This window comes from Eubalaena glacialis, chromosome 8 (genome assembly GCF_028564815.1).
Source record: "Eubalaena glacialis isolate mEubGla1 chromosome 8, mEubGla1.1.hap2.+ XY, whole genome shotgun sequence".
NCBI classification, from domain to species: Eukaryota; Metazoa; Chordata; class Mammalia; order Artiodactyla; family Balaenidae; genus Eubalaena; species Eubalaena glacialis.
In genome coordinates, this window is record NC_083723.1 from 84,417,529 (window position 1) to 84,440,091 (window position 22,563).

General features: G+C 37.4%; 1 protein-coding gene across 4 annotated transcripts in view; it reads left to right on the forward strand.

Moving 5' to 3' along the window:
- The window catches only part of BBS9 (Bardet-Biedl syndrome 9), a 466,187-nt gene that overhangs the window by 360,386 nt on the left and 83,238 nt on the right, over positions 1-22,563 (forward strand). For all 4 annotated transcript variants that reach the window (XR_009701766.1, XM_061197900.1, XM_061197902.1 and 1 more), the window contains one exon: positions 19,536-19,718. Coding sequence is in view for 3 of the 4 variants with exons in the window: in XM_061197900.1 (XP_061053883.1) it covers positions 19,536-19,718 (183 nt within the window). In the remaining variant the exon portion in view is untranslated. The remainder of the gene's footprint in view (positions 1-19,535; positions 19,719-22,563) is intronic.

A 22,563-nucleotide genomic window follows, 5' to 3' on the forward strand; every position in this document is an offset into this window, starting at 1 on the left:
ATTATATAGTATGATATTTATTGTATAATGTTGATTTAATTAAGCAAACATCTAAAATATGATCCCATTCATGTGAACTTGTGTATATATCTATACAGGTGTAGCTAGTCTTAGAAAGAATTGTCTGAAAAGATGTTTCCCAAAATATTAATAATGGCTCTCTCTAGGTAGTGTAATCTGAGTGAACTTTTTCCCGCTTTTTCAATTTAGCTGAAGTCTCTTTCAGTAACTTAGAGGTGATTTGAGGAGGATAATGATGGTTGGGGTGGGGAGGAGGAAATAAATATGGGGAGATGTTTTGAAGGCAGAATTGAAAGGACTTGGGGGGTCTTACTTAATAAAGCGGATCAAGGAGGAATTGTGAGTTAAATATGATGTTGAGGTTTTGAGCCAGTTGGCATGGTTAATACCAAAATTGGGAGGGATATGCACCCTGTAGGTTGGGACACTTTTCATTGGAAAATTGGCTTATTAATGTTAATATCTTGAACTATTATGTAAATACATGAAGCAGCAGCTGGAGTAGTAGCTAGTAGTGAACTAGATCAGGTAAAGAAGAGACTGGAGTAAGCAGAGGCTGGTAGTAAATTGTGATTTTTCTACCACAGAATTCAGCATTCTTGAAAAAACAAATGTCTTCTCAATTCTCATATTTTCTTGAATAGAATGGACAGGTATGATTTATCCTCATTTTAGAGACTGAGGAATTAAGAATTAGGGAAATGGAGAAACTTCCAGTTATGTTCCAGTGCTTACTGAATGGCAGCGGGAGGTTCTTCCTGTTGGTTGTCTACTGTGTTGCCTTGGATGGGAGAAAAAGTCTATCACTGATGCTCCTGTATCCCATTGTGATTGGCCCTCCTTTGGTTGTAACTCTTCTTTTTTAATCCTGATAAAAAAGGGCTTTGTTTTCAAAAGCCATGGTGGCCTATTTTTAAAGTTTAACCAATAACATAGATGAGATGCCATGAATAATGGCTCAAAATAGAAAATACAATTATATAATTGAGACAAAAGCGATATCCTGGAAATAATATTATGTTTAGTAGTAAGTTTTAGAGCTTCTAATTATACTGGTCTTTTCCCTCCTCTAATTACTAATTTTAGAAAATGTTTCTTTCAATTTAAGAGTTAGCCTTAAATTTGTCTACTGAAACTATGTTGGAAACCACATTATTTCCAGTTCAGTTGAAATTACATGGTATTAAACCTGTATCTTTCCAGGTTCTATAGACTTTGACAGAAATGTTGGGATTTAAAGCATTAGTGCTTCAGTGGCTTTCAAAGGTTAAGACCCTCTTGTTTGGGCCATACACACTTTACCATTTTTGTGTCTGGGCTGTTCTGGAATGGAAATGAGATTTATTCATGTCCTTTGGATAAAAGTATGTTATTTATCCCTATTTAAGGGTGGATTAGTAAGCCAGATTCTGGATTGAAATCAAGGGAAGGAGCAGTTTTACATTTTAATCTCATAGCTTGAATAAGCCATGAATTCTAAATGAAGAATAAACACCTTTATTTTCTTCTGTGAAATAGCTTAAACATAGACTGAAATGTTTGATAGCCTGTCTTAAAATAATTTGGTCCTTGGCCTTGAGCAGAAAATCCTTACATTCTATGAAGAGAAGTAGTTACACTCTGTATTGACCTGGCCCAAGATGGAAAAACTCGGCACTTGGCCTTTGGAGTCACCAAGCTCAAATATTTGATTTGATTCATTATGTCCTTCTATAATTGAATTTTCCAGGACTTTCTATCTTATAACTTTTGCTTTTTTCCCATGGCTGTCTTCATTAGTGTACGAAAACATGGTGTCATTGGCCTATGAAAACAGAGTCACCTCTGTGCCTTCACTGGCATATTTACCTTACCTGGAATCACCTCCAGTCTTCTTTGACAGAACTAATTTAGGTTCTCCAACCTTCAGTGAGTCTTTACTAAGAACTCCAGGCTTCATTTATTAAGCTCATCAAGATCATTCCTAGGAAACACTTTGAAGTTTACCACTGAATTCAGTACCCTGTGATATTTCCTTTGGTTTAATAGATGCTAATTTGATCTCAACTTAAACTTTTACTGAGTATCACCTTTAAACTTAAAGACAAGAACCTTCTTTTTGAGGCAAAGTGTCAGGCACATAGTAAATGATCAACATTACTGGCCTTAATATTAAGGTGATATAGAGAAAAAATTCTGAAATGAGACTTATTGGGCTGAGAGTTAAATATTTGCTAATGTTAATTGAGCTATTGAGACTATTTTTATTGTGCTCAGCCTGGTATAAGCCACTTAAATTAAATTCAGCAAGAAGTTGTTGTTAATTAGTAGAGTCAGCCCAGTAGTACCCAGGAAAATCTAGAGAAAAGTACATTAAATCAAGGTAGATTTCTCAACAAGTCTCAAACAATCTGCATGGAAATGTATAAAAAATATTCCTTCATTGCTAGACATGGACCACAGATTTGACTTATCTCTAAACAATACAAAGTTGAGATCACAACCACTTAAAAGATTCTTAATGTTTAAAACAGAGAACACTTTTTCCTTGTTTTAGTTTTTTGACTACTTGTTTATTTTTGTTATTGTTTGGTTTTTCAATAGCAGATTTACTTTCCTAATACCAAGGTCTGAGAGCAGTTTTTCTCCTCAGTCTTTATAAGGTGGACATGGTGTGATATAGAGAATAACAACCTTGACATGAGTGGGAAGATACGGTCAAATTAGTTGAATACATTCAAATCCAAAATTAAACAGTTGATTAGGTGTGAACCTTAAGAAGGCCATTGATTCATTTTACCCAAATTGTTCATTTTTGCCAGTTCTTTGCTGCAGTGGAGATAGCCACTGGAAAAAAGATGAATTCATTCACTGATTGAATCCAGTGCCTGATGATTCATGAGTAGTTGGGTGTAATTCTTATGACCTCACAATGGTGGGTTGAAGCCTGATTTCCTAACTTTAGAAATTAATCTTTTTTATGCTCTTTCGGGGGTGGGGGTATGGCGGGGGAACAACCAAAGTAGTCTCTGTCTTCTCCAAAATTCAGGGACATAATTTAACCTTGCTGTTCAAGACTCTCTGCCAAAGTTGAGTCTGGGGCAGAGTTTCTTTTTTTCTCAGTCTAAATCATCTAGGCTAAATCATTTTTTAGCTTTAAATCAGGAGCAACCTTGGAATAAAGGTACTGTCACAGCACCTCAAATTCATAATATTCAAGTGGGCTGTAAATGGTCTCCTCATGGATGTATGTGCTGGGGCAGCCCCAGAGAGAGCCCCTGGGAAAGGAAGTGCTGGAGTGAGGGAGCCACGGTCAGAGAATCTCCTATTCAGCTGCATGACAGTGTGCTCCTGAGAAAAACCTGTAAAGAAATGAAATTTGTTTAAATCAAATTCTATTTTTAGTGTACTTAGAGAGTTGCTGAACATAAAAGGGATTCTGTTAAGAATCATTTCTTTAAAGTGAATAAACTCCTCCAATATTGTGTGATTTCATATTTTTACATGGTCAGGGATCCTTGCCTAACTCACCAACCAAGAAAACATGATTCATTGTCTTAGCTAGTAATGTGTTTTATTGAGTACAGATTGAGTTTGTGATTTGTTGGGTTGTTTCTTACCTGATGTCTTCATCATGTGAATGTCCCAAGCCAATGACTATATTTTATTTTAGATATTGAAATTCAATGCCAGTGTTACAGAAAGCAAAAGATCTTTCTATAAAATTTTTTGATATTGAAAATCCTTTGATCCTCACCTGTGGCTATTGAATGTCCCCTCTACTCCTGTATAATCTGGCAAATCTTTACTCTTAAATAGTATTCTTTGTTTAAGGACAGATGCCAAAGATTCATTGTAATTCATTGGTATCCCCATTTCTTAAACAGTAATCTGTTCCAGATGCTATTATTTCCAGATATTATTTATAGATGCTATATATTTCCAGATACTGATTTTATATTCTTTTCTTGTAAATTAGTTGAATAGAGACCTCAGTTTGGAGAATATTAATTAAGAATATTTGGAGCTGTTAAGTTCCTTATTCTTCTAGTATAGTGACAGCTAACATTTATATTGTATCTCACAGTTTACTAAAAGCTATTACATACATTGTTTTAATTGGCCCTTATAATAACTCCGTGAGGCAAGTTAGTATTACTTTGCTACTTTTTACATTAGGAAAATGAGAATCGTCGAGAAAAATAGAATGACTTGCCTGAGCTAAACAGCAAAACTGGGACCCAGACTGTTAAGTCGAAGGCCTGTGTTCTTTCTGTCACATCAAGCAATCTTGAGACAGGTTTTTGCTTGTGGAAGAAGTGGTCTGGGCTATTTCTTTTCCTCTTTTATTCCATGCCCACATTTTGATCGCCTTCATCCCAGTAACTCTGGCCAGAATGGCCAGGTTATATGTCTTGGTCTCTGCCCTTTATGAATTGTGTTGTTCTCAACTGTTAGGAAACACCTTATGCCCAGCCTGAGAAAGGGTTAAGGTAGAGGCTCAGGTTCTCCTATAAAGAAAACATCTCAACTTAATGTCCCAATATCACAGCCTAGTGATCACAGGGAAAATAATCATCAATGTCAGAGATGTGATAGACTGTAAACTGTACATGAGATCAGCTATAAAAATTATAAAACTGTGACAGTGAAGAAAATTACTAAATTTCTGGGAAAATAGAAAGTCAAAACAAAGCCAGACTATGATCCTGTTTTATGGAGAAACAAGCTTCAAGATTTCCTCCTTCCTCCAGCCAACTGCACCTGTGCCCCTTATATCAATTTCTTTTTATGCAACATCTACGTTTCCCCCTTTTGTGCCATCCCATTTTCTTGAGCACTTGGACTAATTTCACTTCCCCTTCCTAGCTTGCTCCTTGTAGGTAAAGAGTGGCATGTTTTAAATCCTCTGTGGCTTAAGAGTAAAAGCTAAGGCATGGAGTTCTGAGTTTAATACACTTTTAAACCTGCCATGTGACCTTGGCATTTTGCAGTTTTTCCCAATAAAATGAGGATATAGGTGCTTACTCCACTTGATTTGAAAGCTTGTTGTGAATAGTTAATGAGACAGTGTAACTAAAATCCTTAAAGCAGGATGTGAATGTGCCCTGGTTCTAATACTAACCTTCTATGTGATTTTAGGCAAGTCACTGAACCTTTCTGGGCTTTAGCATTTTTTATATATATAAAAAATAAGGGGCTTAAACTAGATGATTTTGAAAGTCTTTTCAAATTCAATTCAGTTGAATTCAGATGAATGTATTGAATATTTACAGTGTCATGAGTTTTAAATAAGGATGTAGTCCTTGGTCTTGAAGAACATATCTAGGGAATGGAGACATGTAAACAAATCACTGTTGGGTGATATAGTAAGTGTCTTATGATGTAGCCCTCCAATTTTGATTCTGTTATTGCTAAATTCTTCTCCTCTTGGTCTCATTAATATTAGAGTTTATTTCTCGTCAGAGGAAAGGAATTTATCAGACCTCTAGATAAGTAGTTTCATATTAGGGAATGGAGTTTGCTTGGTTTTTAGCAGAACATCACTACTAACTGATAATATATGTGAGTGGTTAGCATATCTGAGATACCTTATAACACTCAGGATAGACTTCTTTAAATCAAAATAACCAATTGAAATTCCCATAATGACAAACTATTGAAAAACCTTTGGTCTAGAACATTACAGAAAACCTTGTGGATATTCCTAGTTAAGATTTCTGTTCTTGGGACTTCCCTGGTGGTCCAGCGGTTAAGACCCTGCGCTCCCAATTCAGGGGGCCCAGGTTTGACCCCTAGTCAGGCAACTAGATCCTGCATCCCACATGCCACAACCAAAGATCCCACATGCCACAACTAAAAAAAAAAAAAAAAAAGATCCGCAACAAAGATCCCGTGTGCTGCAACTAAAGACCCAGTGCAGCCAAATAAATAAATAAATAAATTTTAAAAAACCTAAAAGATTTCTCTTCTTGAAAGAAATTAAATTTGATTGGGAGAAGAGTCAACTAGTAGAAGATTGGTCTAGAGATTTGGTCCTAACCCACCCCCCTCTTTTTTAAAATGAATCTGATTCTAACTCTTTGTTGCTGAAGTTGCCGCTGAGTTTTTCTTCAGTAAGTGGAAGGAAAACTTGGATATTTAATACCTTATCAAAGTAGTGTTGAAAACCAAAACCTTTCTATTGCTCCTATCTCTGTTCAAGCAAAAGTTGTTATAAAACCAGAGAAACAATCTAACTATCCTACATATCGGTAAACTAAGATGTGACTGGTCAGCCTCTCATTCTCAGATTCCTGCCAGAATAGATTTCTGACATCCTAGAAGTTTTGTGGTGAGCAGTTCCCCAGTAATGTGTATAATCTTTCATAAAACTGTTTTTTAATCATCAAATCATATATTTTTAAAGATTGCTAAACTCTACTTTTCTAAGGTGTTCTTAGGAGACTTAAAATGATGGCTGCAGGATAAAACACTAGAGAACTGAAACAAAGAACTATTTCCTGAGGGTTCCCAAGCCAAACTGTAATCTTTCCCATCACTCATGCATGTCCTGAAAGTGCCAAGATGGCATTCTATCCCCAGATTAAAAGTTTCTTCTCTGGATGATTTGGTGTGATATCTGTTATTTTACCCAAATTCAGCGTGTTATCACAGTTTTGGATATTAATTCCAAGAATTTAAACAAAAAGTGTCTGTGTGAATCAGTTACTGGTGTGATGATAATCTTTTTCTCTTGTTATTCTCTGAAAATGGATTCAGATTTCTGGTAAATGGACTCTATTGGAGGATTCTGATTTAACCTCTGACACCTGTTTGGTTTAGCTAAGTAAACTAGAAAGTGAGTTATTTTTAAAACTAGCTTGTAACCCATACCTGTCTCATCAGATACTGTCTTCCATGTATAGTCTATTTCAGCTACTTAGAAGTAAGAAAAAATATGTTGGACTTAGAGGGACCTTTTTTTGTTTTGTTTTAATAAAAAATATGTTGATCAGATGTTTAGCCAGGGAACAACGAGTAATAATAATATTAATACTTCTAAGCTCTATTGAGTACTTACTGTGTGCTAGGTGTCGTGACAAACACATTTATGTTGTATCTCATTCGATCTTTACAGCAAATGCCTCTCTTTCACAGAGGAGAAAACTGAAGCTTAAAGAGATTACGGGCCTCTCTTAGGGTCAAACCACAGTGAAGGGTGGGACAGGACGAGAGCCCAGATTCAGATTTATTCATTTGTGGTGCAGCTGATTTCTACTTTGTCATACCTGTTGTAGTTGTTTTATGTTTGAAAAGTTTGTGATTATTGCAGGGATTACAAACTCATATGACTACAGGGCCAGGCAGGTAACAGAGATGTAGATGCAATACAGTAAGGAGTGATGTTCAGGACTCATGAATGCTTTTCTGAGCCAAAGTCATTCAAACGTTCAAATGTGGATTTGTTTAAAAGAAGGGCAAAGGAATCTGTGGGCCCTTCATCCCCAGAAAGTCACCCTCCTTGGTGGGGAGGGGTCGTTTATAGATTTTTCTCATATTAACCCAATAATCATTTGTATACCACTTACATAGCATAGGGGTGTGTGTGTGTGTGTGTGTGTGTGTGTGTTTGTGTGTGTCTATGGGCACAGTGTGGTATGCTGGGAAATAGTTGGGCTTTGGAGGTTTTAGTCCTGGTTTGAATATAGGAACTGCTGTGTGATTTTGAACAAGTTGTTTAACTTCTCTGAACCGTGTTTCCTTCATCAATCAAAGATAATAATTACCCAGGGGGGTTGTTGAAAGGTTTAGGAGTAATATACATGGAGTTCTCAGGATTGTGCCTGGCACATAGTGAACACACAGTAAGCAGCAGCTGTTGTTTTTATTAATATATTTGTTTTTATTGCTAAACTGTTCTTTGCAGGCAGCTGTTAAGTCACATATATCCTCATCACTTAGCACAGACTTGACATTGCACATTACCTTTGCCAATTTGGTCATGCATAACTCTTAAATTCTTTTCAGTAAGTAATGATAGCCATCAAAATACTTGAGATGAATAAGAATGAGCTATTTCCCCACAACCTTTCTTCCTCGTTATAGTGAAAGTAAGTCTCACGTAAAATTTTGCCACATATGAAGACATTTATTAAATAAACACATAAGCATGCAACCATTCATACTCTAGGCTTGGGGAAGGCTCATCTCTATGTCTTTCAGATACTAGAACATCACCTTCCTGGAAAGGTTGAGGCAGATAGGACAGTAATCCAAAGCAAGATCCATTTATCCTCATAATGAGCATCAGATAGCTAGAAATTTTCTGCTCCAAAGACAAGACAAAGGATCACTTAGGCTCAAGACTTGGACCATATCCCTTCAGGGTCTTCCTGGATTCTTATATTCTGTTCAGGCAAAGAAGAGTATGAGTGTAAAAATATTCAGCTAATTTACTTATCTTAAATACCTTTAATTTTGTCAGTGAATCTATTTCTAGCACCCATAATGCTAATTATCAAACCTCTGCACCAATCAAAACTCATTTCTGACATTCATTTATGGTAATTAGAAAGTCTCCAGTGTTACTAGAGACACCAATGGCTTAAGTGTTTGTGGTAGACCCCTCTGGCTTGTGAGCTTTGCTTCTGATTGGAATGTCTGTTTTGAGCACAAATGCAGACTCTAGAGTAGCAATTCTCAACTAGTATGATTTTGCCCCCAAGGAGACATTTGGCAATGTCTGGAGACATTTTTGGTTGTTACAACTAGGGGGAGGGTGCTATTGACACCCTCTAGTGTGTAGAGTCCAGGGATGCTGCTAAACTTCCAACAGTGCCCAGGACAGCTCCCCATATCAAAGAATCATCTGGCCCCAAATGTCATTAATGAGGAGGTTGAGAAACTCTGCTCTAGAGTGTAGCTTAAGCTGATTCACATGCTTTCATCATATGACCTTGTCTATGATGATGTATTTTAAAGTTAAATTACAGACTTTATAACACTCACCACATAAACTTAGCAGCAAAGACTTGAATGAATTTAGTAATTCATTGTAATACTACATGTGGAAGGCATGAATTTAGAACCTAGTTATTTACTATCTATGGTAGACCCAATAAGTAACATAGCCTATAAAAACTTATAAAAAATGGTAGGTTCTGGTCTTGTTCACCTGGAATGTAGGGATGGACTTCCATTGCCCAAGTAGTGCTCCTGTAAATTGGCATCTTAATGGACACTCTGCTACTGAGTTATTAGGCTTTTTAATTTACTTCAGTACAGCAAACATGCTGTGAGCCAGAGACTATGGGAAGGGTACAGCAAACAATAAAATAGTCTCTGACCTGGAAGAGTTTACAGAACTGTAGAAATCTGGCACAACATATCTTCAACAAAGCCACTTGCAATTATAGTGTCTCTACAGCATATGAGTGTAGAGATGCCCATAGTTTATCTTAGTCTCACTTCATATGAAACCAGGAAGCTCCATTTATTGCCTTTTGTATTATTTCCATGTTGTCTGAGCCATATAGTCTTCTACATGTCTTGCCAAAGTACTACCAGATAGTAGTGGTATAACTATGTATTTTATCTAAAAAAAGCAAAAATGATTAAAATTCACAGGTGTTCAAGAGAAACAGACTCTTTGAAAAAGCAGATGTTTTAAAAGAAGATTCATATAAAGAAAAAACTCAAGAGTTTCACTTTTTTGTGAACATGTCATGCTCACCTCTCAAATTCTGGAACCAAGGAAATGATCAGTAGCATCGCTGGCACTGTTGGGGTCTCCAATCTCTCTTTTTGCCTTCGGGTGGATCATCAGCATGCCTTAATTGATTACGCTTAATAATGTGTCTTAGCATTTGCTAAGGAATGCTCTTAGGACACCTGCCAACTGCCCATCTATTCATCATTTCCCCTCATTGGAGATGGCACTCAAGGCTGTGTGGGTGGCTACATAATTGCTGACATGTCTGCATGTAAGAATGTGGCCTGAAACATTCTAAACTTAGAAGCTATTCAGGTCAGACCTTGTGGTGGTTGTTTTTGGACAGTGATAACTGTGGCATTCTCCAGGGTTTGTAAAATGAGCTTTGACATTGCCAGCCATAGGTTCCAACTTTAACAGCGATCTGTTCAATGAGCAACGGTGGTCTGGAGAGCATTCATTCTTCTGTTTACAACTTGAGTCCATTAATTATTTTTTTTCAAATCGGAGTTTCACTTGGCTATAAGTAGATAATTTTATGGAAAGTGGTAAAAATTTGGTCACCTGGTGTTGGGGGGCAGTGGTAAGAACAGTAATCAGGTTTGAGACCAGTTGTATTTTTGGCACTATATTAGCCAAGCACTGGAGTTAGTTTCCCTTCAGCTGGTTAAGTTACATGTCTATTTGGTGAATAAACTTTGCAGAAATAGCAAAATTTGTCTCTGTGTCACTTATAAATGATTTATTGTCTTTTTCATTTAACATTTTTATGTATCAATGGTATATATTTTAAAAGTCCCAGCCAAAGTCTATATTCCAGCACTGCCTACCTTTTATATTCTTCTGGGCAGAACATTAAAAAAGAAAAAAAAGGGTTCTACAGTATTTAGTATAAAGAAATTTCTCAGGAGTAATTTGTTTTTCTAAAACCAGTTTTATATGAATTCTCAAGGCGTTTGACAAGTGTAGATTGGTGTCAAGGAAAATTATAATCCTAGACCAGAAAAACCATCAGGGCTTCAAAGAGTCACAAAGATCATATCTTGCTGTTGCAAAGCATCAGGTGATTTAGGCAATTAGCAGGTCTCTTTTTATGAAGATAAATAACTTGTGCAACTGGTTTTTTACTGAATGGGTACACTTTCTCTGTTGTTTTAATAGCTACCCCAAATGGGAGCATGGTTAAAAATGTATGCTAATCCTGGGTTTGGTTTAGAAGTTTCAGCTAAATGCATGTTATAGGGGTATCTTAGGTTTTTTACTTCATGTGAGGTACAATAGAATGTAATCCAGTCCCCTATCCTGTTTATACAAAATAACAGTAGCAAAGTAGCTAAGAATTAGATTCTTGCTATGCCTCTGAAGTAAAAACCCAAAGTTCTCTTTTATCTAGCTAAAGGTTCAGCACATAGATAATGAAACACTTCTTATATGCTCATCTGGCATTTAAATCATCTCTGTGCCCTTTCTCTTTTCATTTTGAACCTTATTTCACTGTTTTTTGGTAAAAGAATAATTCTTTTGGATACAAATTGGATCTTTTCAGCCAAAGTAAAAGTTTAGACCTGGTAAACATTTTCTTCTTCCTTATTGCAAGGCCTTTGCCATGTTGGAGTCCGCAGCAAATGCCATGACAAATAACATGGTTGAGTAGGAAGCATGTCCTATTTCTTGCCTGCTTCCAGGTCTCCCCCAGATTTAAAGTGTCTTTCTAACCAAAGGGCAGCCATGTGAAGAATAAATTAATTTCAGCAGTCATTAGAGCTGTCTGTAGCTTGGCGTTAGACAGCTGTGGCTAAAGGTGAATTGGAGGGATTTTTTTTTAAAGTACATGACAGATATATTGAGGTAGGTCTGTTGTTTCCATGTGACATCACTTGAGTTCCATTCAAATTGGGAGCCTGACAGTACCTGATTGTGTCCAGGATTTAAGAAGTAGTTTAGTATGGCTCCTAGTTGTGCTGGATTTTTGGGCAGACTGACTTTGAGGTTCATCAGTTCAACCAGCATTATGGGACACCCACTGTGTACTGAGTACTGGAAAATTGAGGGCATGTTGGGTGTAACTTCATAAACATTTTATTCACATCACCAAATTTTCTAGCATTTTCAGTAAGGCACAAAGGAAAATCAAACAATGTCTAGCTCCCTGATTAACAAGCCTCAGAGGATTTCTAGAGCACAAGTCATATCAGGCAAAGTTGTGTGTCTGTGCGTGTGTGTTTTAATAGAATTGCTAACGAAGTCGAAAAGGGAATCCAATACATGTAACTTACATAGCTTGTAGTAATATATTGAAACAGGGTCTCATGACATTTTACTTTGAAACTGGATTAAACTTGGCTACAGAATGAGCACTGTCCCACTGAGTGACCACACAGAGAGGGCCAGGGAGCACTGCAGAGTTATCAGCTCTCCTGCATCGCCTTAGGAGGCGGTAGTTGGTAGTGTGCCTCAAGTACCAGGAGAAAGGTCTTCCTTTTTCAATGTCATTGTTAGTCTAACAGAAAAAGTAGAATTTACCAGGTGTTACTAAACTGAAATAAGCCTTCAACTATAGGAAATATTAAGAAACAGTAACCAGGAGTGTTGTTTTACAGGTGAGAAAACTGAGTCTGAGAGAGGTAAAGTAACTAGCCAGAGGTTGTACAGCTAGTAAGCAAGCATTACCAGCATTCAGATTTAGATCTAATAGACTCCAAAGTCACATGATCATTCCATCATCTAGAATGTCATTAAGCCCCAGTTGCAATTTGATATAGCCATTAATATATCAAAATTGTTTCTTAAATAAAAGTGCCTTTATTTGTGTTAATTTATCTACCTTTTATGAATTATGCTTTCATAGTACTTTTAACTTCTCTTATTATTTTTAACAGCTTTATTGAGATATAATTTACATACATACAATTCGCCCGTTTAAAGTGGACAACTTAATGATTTTTTAGCATATTCACAGGGTTATGCAACCATCACCACAATCTGTTTAGAACATTTTCATCCTCCCTACAAGAAACTCCACACCCATTAGCAGTCGCTTTCCGTTTCCTCCTGTCTACCACCCACCCCAGCCCTAAGTAATCACCACATGCTTACTATGTTTATAGATTTGCCCATTCTGGACATTTCATATAAATGGAATAATACAGCATGAATAATACAAGACAGTCACAAAAAAGACTTTTTGTGACTAGCTTCTTTAACTTAGCGTAATATTTTTAAGGTTTATCCATGTAGTAGCATGTGTAAGTACTCCATTTCTTTTATGGCTGAAGAATATTCCATTATATGGATATGCCACGTTTAATTTATCCATTCATCAGTTGATGAACATTTGAGTTGTTTCTACTTTCGGGCTATTAAAAATAATGCTTCCGTAAACATTTTTGAACAAGTTTTTTAGATATATATTTTTTTAGATATATATATATTTTCATTTCTCTCGGGCATAAACCTAGAAGTGGAATTTCTGGGTCATATGTTAACTCAATGTTTAACTTTTTGAGGAACTGCCAGATTGTTTTCCAGAGTGACCATACCAGATTTCCACTAGCAAGGTATGAGTGTTCCCATTTCTCCACATCCTTGCCAACACTTGGTATTGTTCATCTTTTTACTTCCCTAATTTAATTCTCATAATCCTATGAATTAGTCCAAGAAAAACATTCTTACTGGTATTGTATAGATAAAAGCTGCAAATCAACAAACATTAAATGAGAAACTCAGTATGTGTACAAATAGAGGGGAAGAAATGGATGGATAGATGGGGAAGGAGCATGGATAGTTCAAAATAAATCATACAAAAGTAATTTAAAAGTTTTTGCATCTGACACAGCTATGATGGTTGTTAGAGATCATATTTCCCACCCCTACATTTTAAAGGTGATGGAACTAGAGCCCTGAAAAGGGAAGTACATTGAACTCTGACCTAAAGTTGTTTAGTAGGGAAGCCAGGACTAGAATCTCTGTCTTCTTGGCTCCCAGGCCATTGCCTGTTCCAGCACAGCCTATTACATTCTGTCCTGGGGGATATATAAACTCATCCATATCATAGGAACTCCATTTTCCTAACTCGTTCATCCATGCTGACCTTTTGTTAAAATAAACCTATCTTAATTCGTATGGGGTATTGGAACATCAGCAAAGCTGAAACCTCCCATTGGGAAACTTTTGATAGAATTTGTTCCACATATTGCCTATGATGAAACTGATGTGCAGGCAGAAAATTAATGCAGGCAATGTTGCTTGGTGATGTTTCTTGGGTCAGATTGCTTGGGTGTGAATTCTGGCTCTGTAACTTACTAACTGCTTGACCCTTTCTGTAATTCTGTTTCCTTATTTTTTAAACAGAGGCAGTACTAGTATCTACCTCATAGAATTGTTTTGAGAGTGAAATGAGAGAATCCCTGTAAGGACGTTAGCACAGTGCCTGGCTCCTAGAAAGCCCTAAGACAATGTTAACAATTATTGTTATATACCATCAACTTGCTCAGACCACGGAAAACATTGTACTCTATGATTTATAGAAAATAAATCAATCATTCCTTTTAAAAAAGTAGCTTCACTAAAGGAGCAGGCCTAGGAAATAGCTGTTTTCTAGTCTTCATAATTTTGAGTTATATAGAACATAATTAAATTCCCTTTGTTAAGAGAAAAAAACTTACTATGTTAACTTCCCATCCTTTACAAATTATGAACTAATTTCCTTTATACTGTAACTTTGGGCAGAAACCAACCTGGAAATTTCAACCTATGTTAAAAGCCCCAACAATGGGAAAACTTAACTAAAGCACATATACCTGTTATTGCTACAATATATTAGTAGTGTTTTTCCTCAGTGTTTTTGTTTGATTATCAAGATAAAAATCCACTGGATTACTTTATGGAGCCAACTGTATACGTTTGTGTATCAGTGAGAAGAAAGGGCACCCAATGGGGAATCGGAAAACAGGATTAAAATCCCAGGTCCTTCCCTGCCCTAGTTCATTACCACAGGCAGTGTGCTCATCATTTGAGCATTAAGCTCATCAGAGCTCTAAGCTTCTGTTTCCTCATCTGGAAGTGGGAGCCAAGGTGATCAACGATTTTTATCTCAGAGGGTATCATGAGGACCAAGTGATAACCTGAGTATAACAGCACTAGCTCAGTGCCTGGCCCACAGTCAGAGCTCAGTAAATGACAGCTAAACAGCAATGTAGTGGGGTTCTGTATGCCATACATGAGATTGGGAGCCAGATTCGATGGTAAGTTTAGGTGAAGAAATTGGACATGTCTGTGTTCACGTAGTATGATTCATGTCTGCTTTGCTGTTGCTGCTGCTGCTTTCCTGTAACCAATTTTAGAGCCTATCTTGGCAGCTGGAAGTATTTGGGATTAATTTCACACTCACTTTATGAGTTGAGCATTTTCCTGCAAGCAGCTCCCTGGGCCTCTGCCTCATTACTTTGGCATCAATTGATATGGCAGTTGGATAGAGATGTCCTTTGGGGTCTCCATTTTATTTGGAATCCTTCAATTTGAAAAAGCAAAACAAAGGCCATCAACACATTGTGCTTGAAATCGTTAGCATTTATTTTTTCCTAAACCTCTCCCTTTCTGTAGTTCTGTTGAACACCAGGGAACACACATCTTGTACAGCCAGTGGTGAGCACTGAAAAATCACTGTCCCTCAAATGTAAGCCCTAGCAGCTGGTTGGCCTCATTTCTCAGTTCCAGGTGAGCTGCGAGATCCTCTAGGCCCTGGTCAGACAGATCTAAATCTTGATGGGTCTAGTTTTTCCATCCCTTTTTACTATGTTAATTCTGCTAAATTCATTTGGCTCTTGTGGAGAACAAAGTAAACTTGGCTATTACGTGTAAAACTAAATTGAGAACATGGAGATCTGTTTAGTATTTCACGCTGGCCAGTAGGTCAGGAAGATTTTCCTTGGGGGTAATTTACATAAGGAATTGTTTATCCCATTTCTTTCCAATTTCTGTGACCATTTGGGGATAGCAGACTCTTTCCACAATGGCACAGAAATATATCCAGCAAGACTGAAACTTAGAGAAACGATGCTTCTCCAGGATTGATGTATTTTGGGTCTTGCTCAGGAAAGATCCTGTGGCTTGGGCTGCTGTCTCACTGAGAAGTCATTCTTCCACCACAGCTGTGTTTAGCAAGTTGGGTGGGTCCACGAACTGACATGCTGTTACACTTAGTAAGAATTTTCCCTTGATAGTGAGGAACGTGCATAAAAGCCTCACTTAAGTCCCAGCAAATGCTCTAAATGTTTGCTGTGATCCGATGGCTGCTTAGAGCACAGCCTCCATCAGATAACGCCCATACTCAGAATACTCTGTGGCTCTCCAGTACCTGCACACTCTTCACCTTGACATTTTGGTTCCTCTACAACGATTGCCCAGGTGACCTTTTTTGGCTCATCAAATGCTCTTCCCAAACTGGAATATTTGTTCCTTCCTGAACAAGCAGCCTCTATATTTGTGCTTTAATGCACTTGCTCAGGTTGTTTCCTTCACTTTTAAAGCCCCCTTACTCAATATCTGTTCTTGAGGACAAATTTCAGGTACCTCTTCTCAGTGGCATGCTGGTAAATATTTACCAACTGGCTATTTGGGAGGAGCAGGGTGGGTGGGAAGCCTAACTTTATAACATTTGTTGATTTGCATGTTGTAAATACCTCCACCATGGCTGATTTCAAGCTTCTAGCATGAGGTCACTGAATGTGGAGTTGGGAAGAAATGGGCAGTAGCTCACCGTTGCAGAGTGTTGCCAACATACAGATGCAACAGGCATAAATAACCTCAAGGGCCTAGATAACAGTAAAATAATTAGGAAGTAATGCGTTTTGAGTATTTATTACTTTTGTTTTCATGTAACTTATTTTTAAGTTTACATAATTTAATTTTTAGCAATGGCCATGTTTAACAACTGGCTCATAAAATTCCTGAAAACTGAATCATCAGTCCTTTCTCCTGAGCTGGTAGGAGCTGGCTGAGCCTGGTCCAGTGGCCACTGCTGCTTCTTCCACCTTTTCCTTCCCAAGGCCCTCCACACTCACTAGTAGTTAGGCCCTTCTCCGAACCTATAAGGTGCTTCAGGTCTCATGCAGACTTCAGAGTGAGAGACTCCAAGTCGAATCCTGGTTTCTCGTTTACTAGGTGATGGTCAAACTGGCTACTTAATTTGCAGTTCCCAGTGCAAAATGAAAATGCAGGGCCCTTGTTAAAAGGTAGAAGAAAGTGCTATTGAAACAGCTACTAAAATATAAAGTTCTTTCCTTTCTTCAATGGTCTCTCTTTCACACCTTCTGGTGGTGCTTTTATTTCCTATTTAATGTTATTTCGAGTAAGGAAAAATTAAAATTTTAAATTGTTAGCATGAATTCTATGATTAATCTTTATATTGTGCAATGCCAGTTTTAAATGCAAATGTAAGAGCATTTAACTCTCTGAGTTAATGAGCATATCTCCTCTGATCATGTGCATGGTCCATTATCCTATAGACTTCACTTACAAAGCACAAATTCAAAAATAAAGTTATGAAGACTTTCAAGACAGACACAACAGGGCCTTAAACCAAGCATGGAGCACTTCTAAGCACAGACACAGTTGGCACACCCTATGTACAGTACTGGGCACATTCCTTACATCTGCTGAGCCTCAGAGGCCTCATCTATAAAACAGAGATCTTGCCAACTAAGTCTCAGTGGAGGCGTGAGGATTGAATGCATTGATACCTGTATGGCACAGAGCAGATTGCTTGGCATACAGTTCATGCTTAATTAATTGGAGGGATTATTATTAACATAATGGTCATAATGTTAGTGGTATTCTCCTCCTTAATAGTCTATAGGGTCTTCCCTATATTGTTAGTGTTTGCCTCCTTGACCTATTTTCCTTTCTCTGTTACAAACTCTTTGAAGGTGGAGGTTATCTCTGTTGCCATTGAATTCCCTGTAGTGCTTCCTGCAAATTCTTGCACATCCCTGGCACTCAGGAGGTGTTTATCACCTTGATCTTTGTATGATTTGGACTTACTGACAATAAGCATCTGTATCATAATATGATGGCCCCCACAGTGAGGCTTAATTGATAACATTCACAGGAAGAAAATGAAATTAAACTTAGATTTTTAACAGGAGTCAGTTGTAATCATGGTGAGGGTTGGGGAAGCAGATGATTCCAGGTGTTTTGGTTTAAGGAAAGTGACTTCTCCATCTCTTCGAGGGGACTTCTTGAAGTAATGGGGAAGGGATGAGTTCCAAGCCTCATTTGAGTAAAAGAGGCCCCAGGGATATTAACTCTGGCCCATAGTAATCTGCCCCTTAGCTAGCTTCTTTCACACTTTCTGTGCTGCACAATAAGGATGTTATTACAGTAATGCTTCTTTCCACTAATTGGTTGTGTATGTATGTTTCCTGTCCAACAAATTATAAGATCCTCATGGGCTATAGGGTATCATGTACATTTGAATGCAAATGAAAAGTAGCACAGTAGTAGGCACTCAGTAAGCAGTGTGCTTTATTGTTAATGCTTACCTTGGTCCCAACGCCCAGGGCTCCCTCTAGAGCTGAATGTGAATTGTGATTGCCTTTCATAACTCCTGCAAGTGGCAAGGAATCCTGGTTTGCCCGGCATTGTCAGGCAAGGGCCTTCAGGTGCTTTGTCTTTCTCTAACCTACATCTCTTTTCCAGTGTCTCCCAGATACTCTGAGGACTGTCCCCTTATAGCCCTTCTCCTGCATGGAATTTGGGAGACCACACAGCTGCAGACTATACTTGTTTGACTGATGATTTTTTAATAGGCCCTTTGGGCCAGTGTCAGTAAGCCGTGAAATATCACCAAATGGATCATCTGCACTAGGCTTCTGAAACTCACCTGAGCTCTAGGCCCTCAAGCTGGTGGGGACTTGTAGAAAGGAGCTTACATTGCCCCGGCTTTCGCTATTCCAGTTCTGGGGGCTGTCAGGTGCCTTGAGCCTCTGGGCCAATCAGTTCATTACTTTTAAGGAGCACAAAGTTCACCAGGACATTAAAATAAAATAGAACACCAATGGGCTGTCTTCAGTGTTCTATCCAATTGTTACTTTAGTTCTTTTTTCCACAGGATTATTCAAGAGGATGAAAAAAAAAAAAAAAAAGCCAATTCTACTCACTCCTGCCAATTTTATCCTAAGTAGATTCGGCATTGTAAAGCTAACACACCCTGAACATTTTTTTCTTTCAGGTCCCTGTGGGCTGGTGCCTGACATTTGTGTTAAAAATGACATTGCTTGATTAGTCAAATGTTTGAACATTATCTACCTTTTAAATATAGTAAAGAAATATTGGATGTTCCAATACCACGTAAAAAGTAATAGTCAGAGGAAGACAGTTATTTTCTGAAAAGGGTATTATGAAGTTATTATTTGAAATTCCAAGGTAAATGCAGTTACTTTGATAAGAATTTTTTAAATTGATCAAGAGTATTTTAAATTGATCAATCTCTGTGACTGGTAATAATGACCATAATAACTGTGTTAGAGGTTACTTATATTGTCATATATTGTAGAAGGTGAATCGATGGTGAAGCAGACACTGAACAATGTCTCCATTAAGCTGATTTCGTGGATATTTTCATCTCTTGGCCATATGGATTTGGAATTACTTTGGGTATTTTTTTTAAAGAAGGAAGCGAACAGATGAATGATAACTCTTTTATTACTCAACATAGCTTGTGTTTGTGGAAGACAAAGTTCATGAAGTTGTTTTAAAGAAAAACAAGAGTGTGCCAAATGTAATTTGTTGAGGGCTCAAGAATTGTGAAATTATCCCTAACTGAAGTTTGTAATTTCTGCAGGTAATCGCTCTAGCAGATGCGGTAGAGGAAAACCAAGACAATCTGTTCCAGTCATTCACCAGGCTAAAAAGTGCCACCCATTTGGTGATTCTGCTGATCGGGCTGTGGCAGAAGCTTAGCGCCGACCAGATTGCTATCCTGGAAGCAGCATTTCTGCCACTGCAGCAGGACACTCAAGAACTGGTAAGGACCCACAAGCCTGCAGTGGTAACAGCCAGCGTTATTGAAAAAGGTTGTGGTTTTAGGAAGATATCACATGGCTATCATGTTTTCTAAGGTATCAAATGAAAGCTTGGTTTTGTTTTGTTTTTTTACCCAAATCCTGTTTTCCTTTTCTTCAAACCATAATAAAAATGTCAAGTAAAGGCCTTTTTTTTTTTTCTAGAGCTATTTAAAAAATAGGTATATAGTCCATTTTTATGTGGTATCCAGTCTATTTTTTATGTACTCTTCAATCACTTAGAAGCCAGGGAAACAGTCATTTGACTGCCAGGGTGATGGCAGTAAACCTTCAGATTATCTAATCCTTTCCTTTTCCACGAGAGAAAACAGTTCAGCCATTTTAATTTGCTCAACGTTCTTAAATTTAAGTGTCACTTCAAGGGTTAGAGAGAACTGAGGTAGCCTTGCTGAATGACAGGGATATTTTGTTACATTTATGTAATTCTTTATATGTAGTTTATAAACTCTTCTACTCTTGATCCTTTGAATAGGCAGTTTAGAACAAAAAGGGAAAAAATGGGGGTATGCATTTGGAGTTTTTGGTGAAGGGTGATATACATAAACATCTTAGATGCTTTGAATCACTGAGGTATGTGACTACCAGGTGCCGTTAATGCATGCTTTTATTTACAAAGAAATAATATACTTCTTTGAAATCAGAGACGCTTGAACTTATTTTTTTGTATTGGAGGAAACTGTTTCAACAAAAAAGTCATTTCAGATCCATTTTTAAACACAGATGTGAAAATATGGTACTAAAGATAATAGTACTAAAACTGAAATTTTGGGGTGTTAACTAGGTACCATGTTTTCTTTTAAGCGTTTCACAAGGATTATCTCATTTAATCTTAAACAAGGACCTATAATATAGTTAAGGTATTGTTTTCATCCCTATTTTACATATGGGAAAATTTAGGCTTTGAGAGTTAAGTACCTTTCTGGAATTAGTGGGTGGTAGAGCCAGAATTTGGACCAAAGTCTGTCTGCTTCCAAAGACATGTTTTTAACCTGTATACGGTATTTTAGCAACAGAGTCATGAACATGATTTTGAAAATCACAAGCTTTGTCAGTTGAATCTAATTTTCTACAGTTGGGTCAAAGGGTTGTCAGAATAAAAAAAAAATCAAGCTATATTTTATATCCTTAACAAAACAGTAAAAATAAATTAGAAAAATTTTAGAGTACACATTATTTTTAGATTGATAAAATTACAGCTAAAATCGACCTTTGAGAAGCTAGAAATGTACACTGTAATAATAATAATAGAAAATAAAGAATAGAATGGTCAAGATTATATATATATATTTTTTGAATTTTATTTTATTTTATTTTTATACAGCAGGTTCTTATTAGTCATCAATTTTATACACATCGGTGTATACATGTCAATCCCAATCTCCCAGTTCATCACACCGCCACCTTCACCCCCCACCGCTTTCCCCCCTTGGTGTCCATACGTTTGTTCTCTACATCTGTGTCTCAATTTCTGCCCTGCAAACCGGTTCATCTGTACCATTTTTCTAGGTTCCACGTATATGCATTAATATACAATATTTGTTTTTCTCTTTCTGACTTACTTCACTCTGTATGACAGTCCCTGGACCCATCCAGGTCTCTACAAATGACCCAATTTCGTTCCTTTTTATGGCTGAGTAATATTCCATTGTATATATGTACCACATCTTCTTTATCCATTCGTCTGTCGATGGACACTTAGGTTGCTTCCATGACCTGGCTATAGTAAATAGTGCTGCAATGAACACTGGGGTGCATGTGTCTTTTTGAATTATGGTTTTCTCTGGGTATATGCCCAGTAGTGGGATTGCTGGATCATATGGTAATTCTATTTTTAGTTTTTTAAAGAACCTCCATACTGTTCTCCATGGTGGCTGTATCAATTTACATTCCCACCAACAGTGCAAGAGGGTTCCCTTTTCTCCACACCCTCTCCAGCATTTGTTGTTTGTAGATTTTCTGAGGATGCCCATTCTAACTGGTGTGAGGTGATACCTCACTGTAGTTTTGGTTTGCATTTCTCTAATAATTAGTGATGTTGAGCAGTTTTTCATGTGCTTCTTGGCCATCTGTATAAGATTATATTAATAAGAATATTAACTATCACTATCACTATGAACTCAGATTTAGTAGTCAAAAAGACTTGGGTGGCTTGAGGTGCTGGTTCCAGCAAAGTCCTTCTGGTCAAGTTTCTTAGCTGATCTAAATCTCTGCTTCTGTAGCTCTAAAATGGAAACAATTACGTTAGCTGTCCAATAAATTGTAATAAGAATTAAATGAGATAATTGGATAGAGTACTAATCATCATTAGTAGTGGTTTGTCTACTTTATATGTATTATTTATAGTCCTCACTAAAGCCATGCAAGGTAAATATTACTACCTTTTCATGGTGATTTGTCTCCTCAACTACACGTGAGGGCAGGAATTATCTCTTACTCATTTTTATATTCTCAGTGCCTGGCACAATGCCTGACCATAGCGCAGTTGATATTTGTTGGGGTGAATGAATGGAGATAAGGGTGGAAGCTAACAAGAGGTGACTTGGCAGAACAGATGCAGTGGATCGAGTCTGGAGCATGAGGAAGCAGGGCAGGGCCAGCTGTATAATTTACGAGGTTGAGTGCAAAATGAAAATGCAGATCCCTTGTTCAAAAAAGTAGGAAAAAATGCTAAAGTGCTGTTAAAACATGTACTAAACACATAGCTTTTTAGTTTCTGTAGTCTCTCTCTCATCGTGGTATTTTTGTTTGCTATTTATTTATGTAGTTCTAAATAAAGAAAAATTTAAA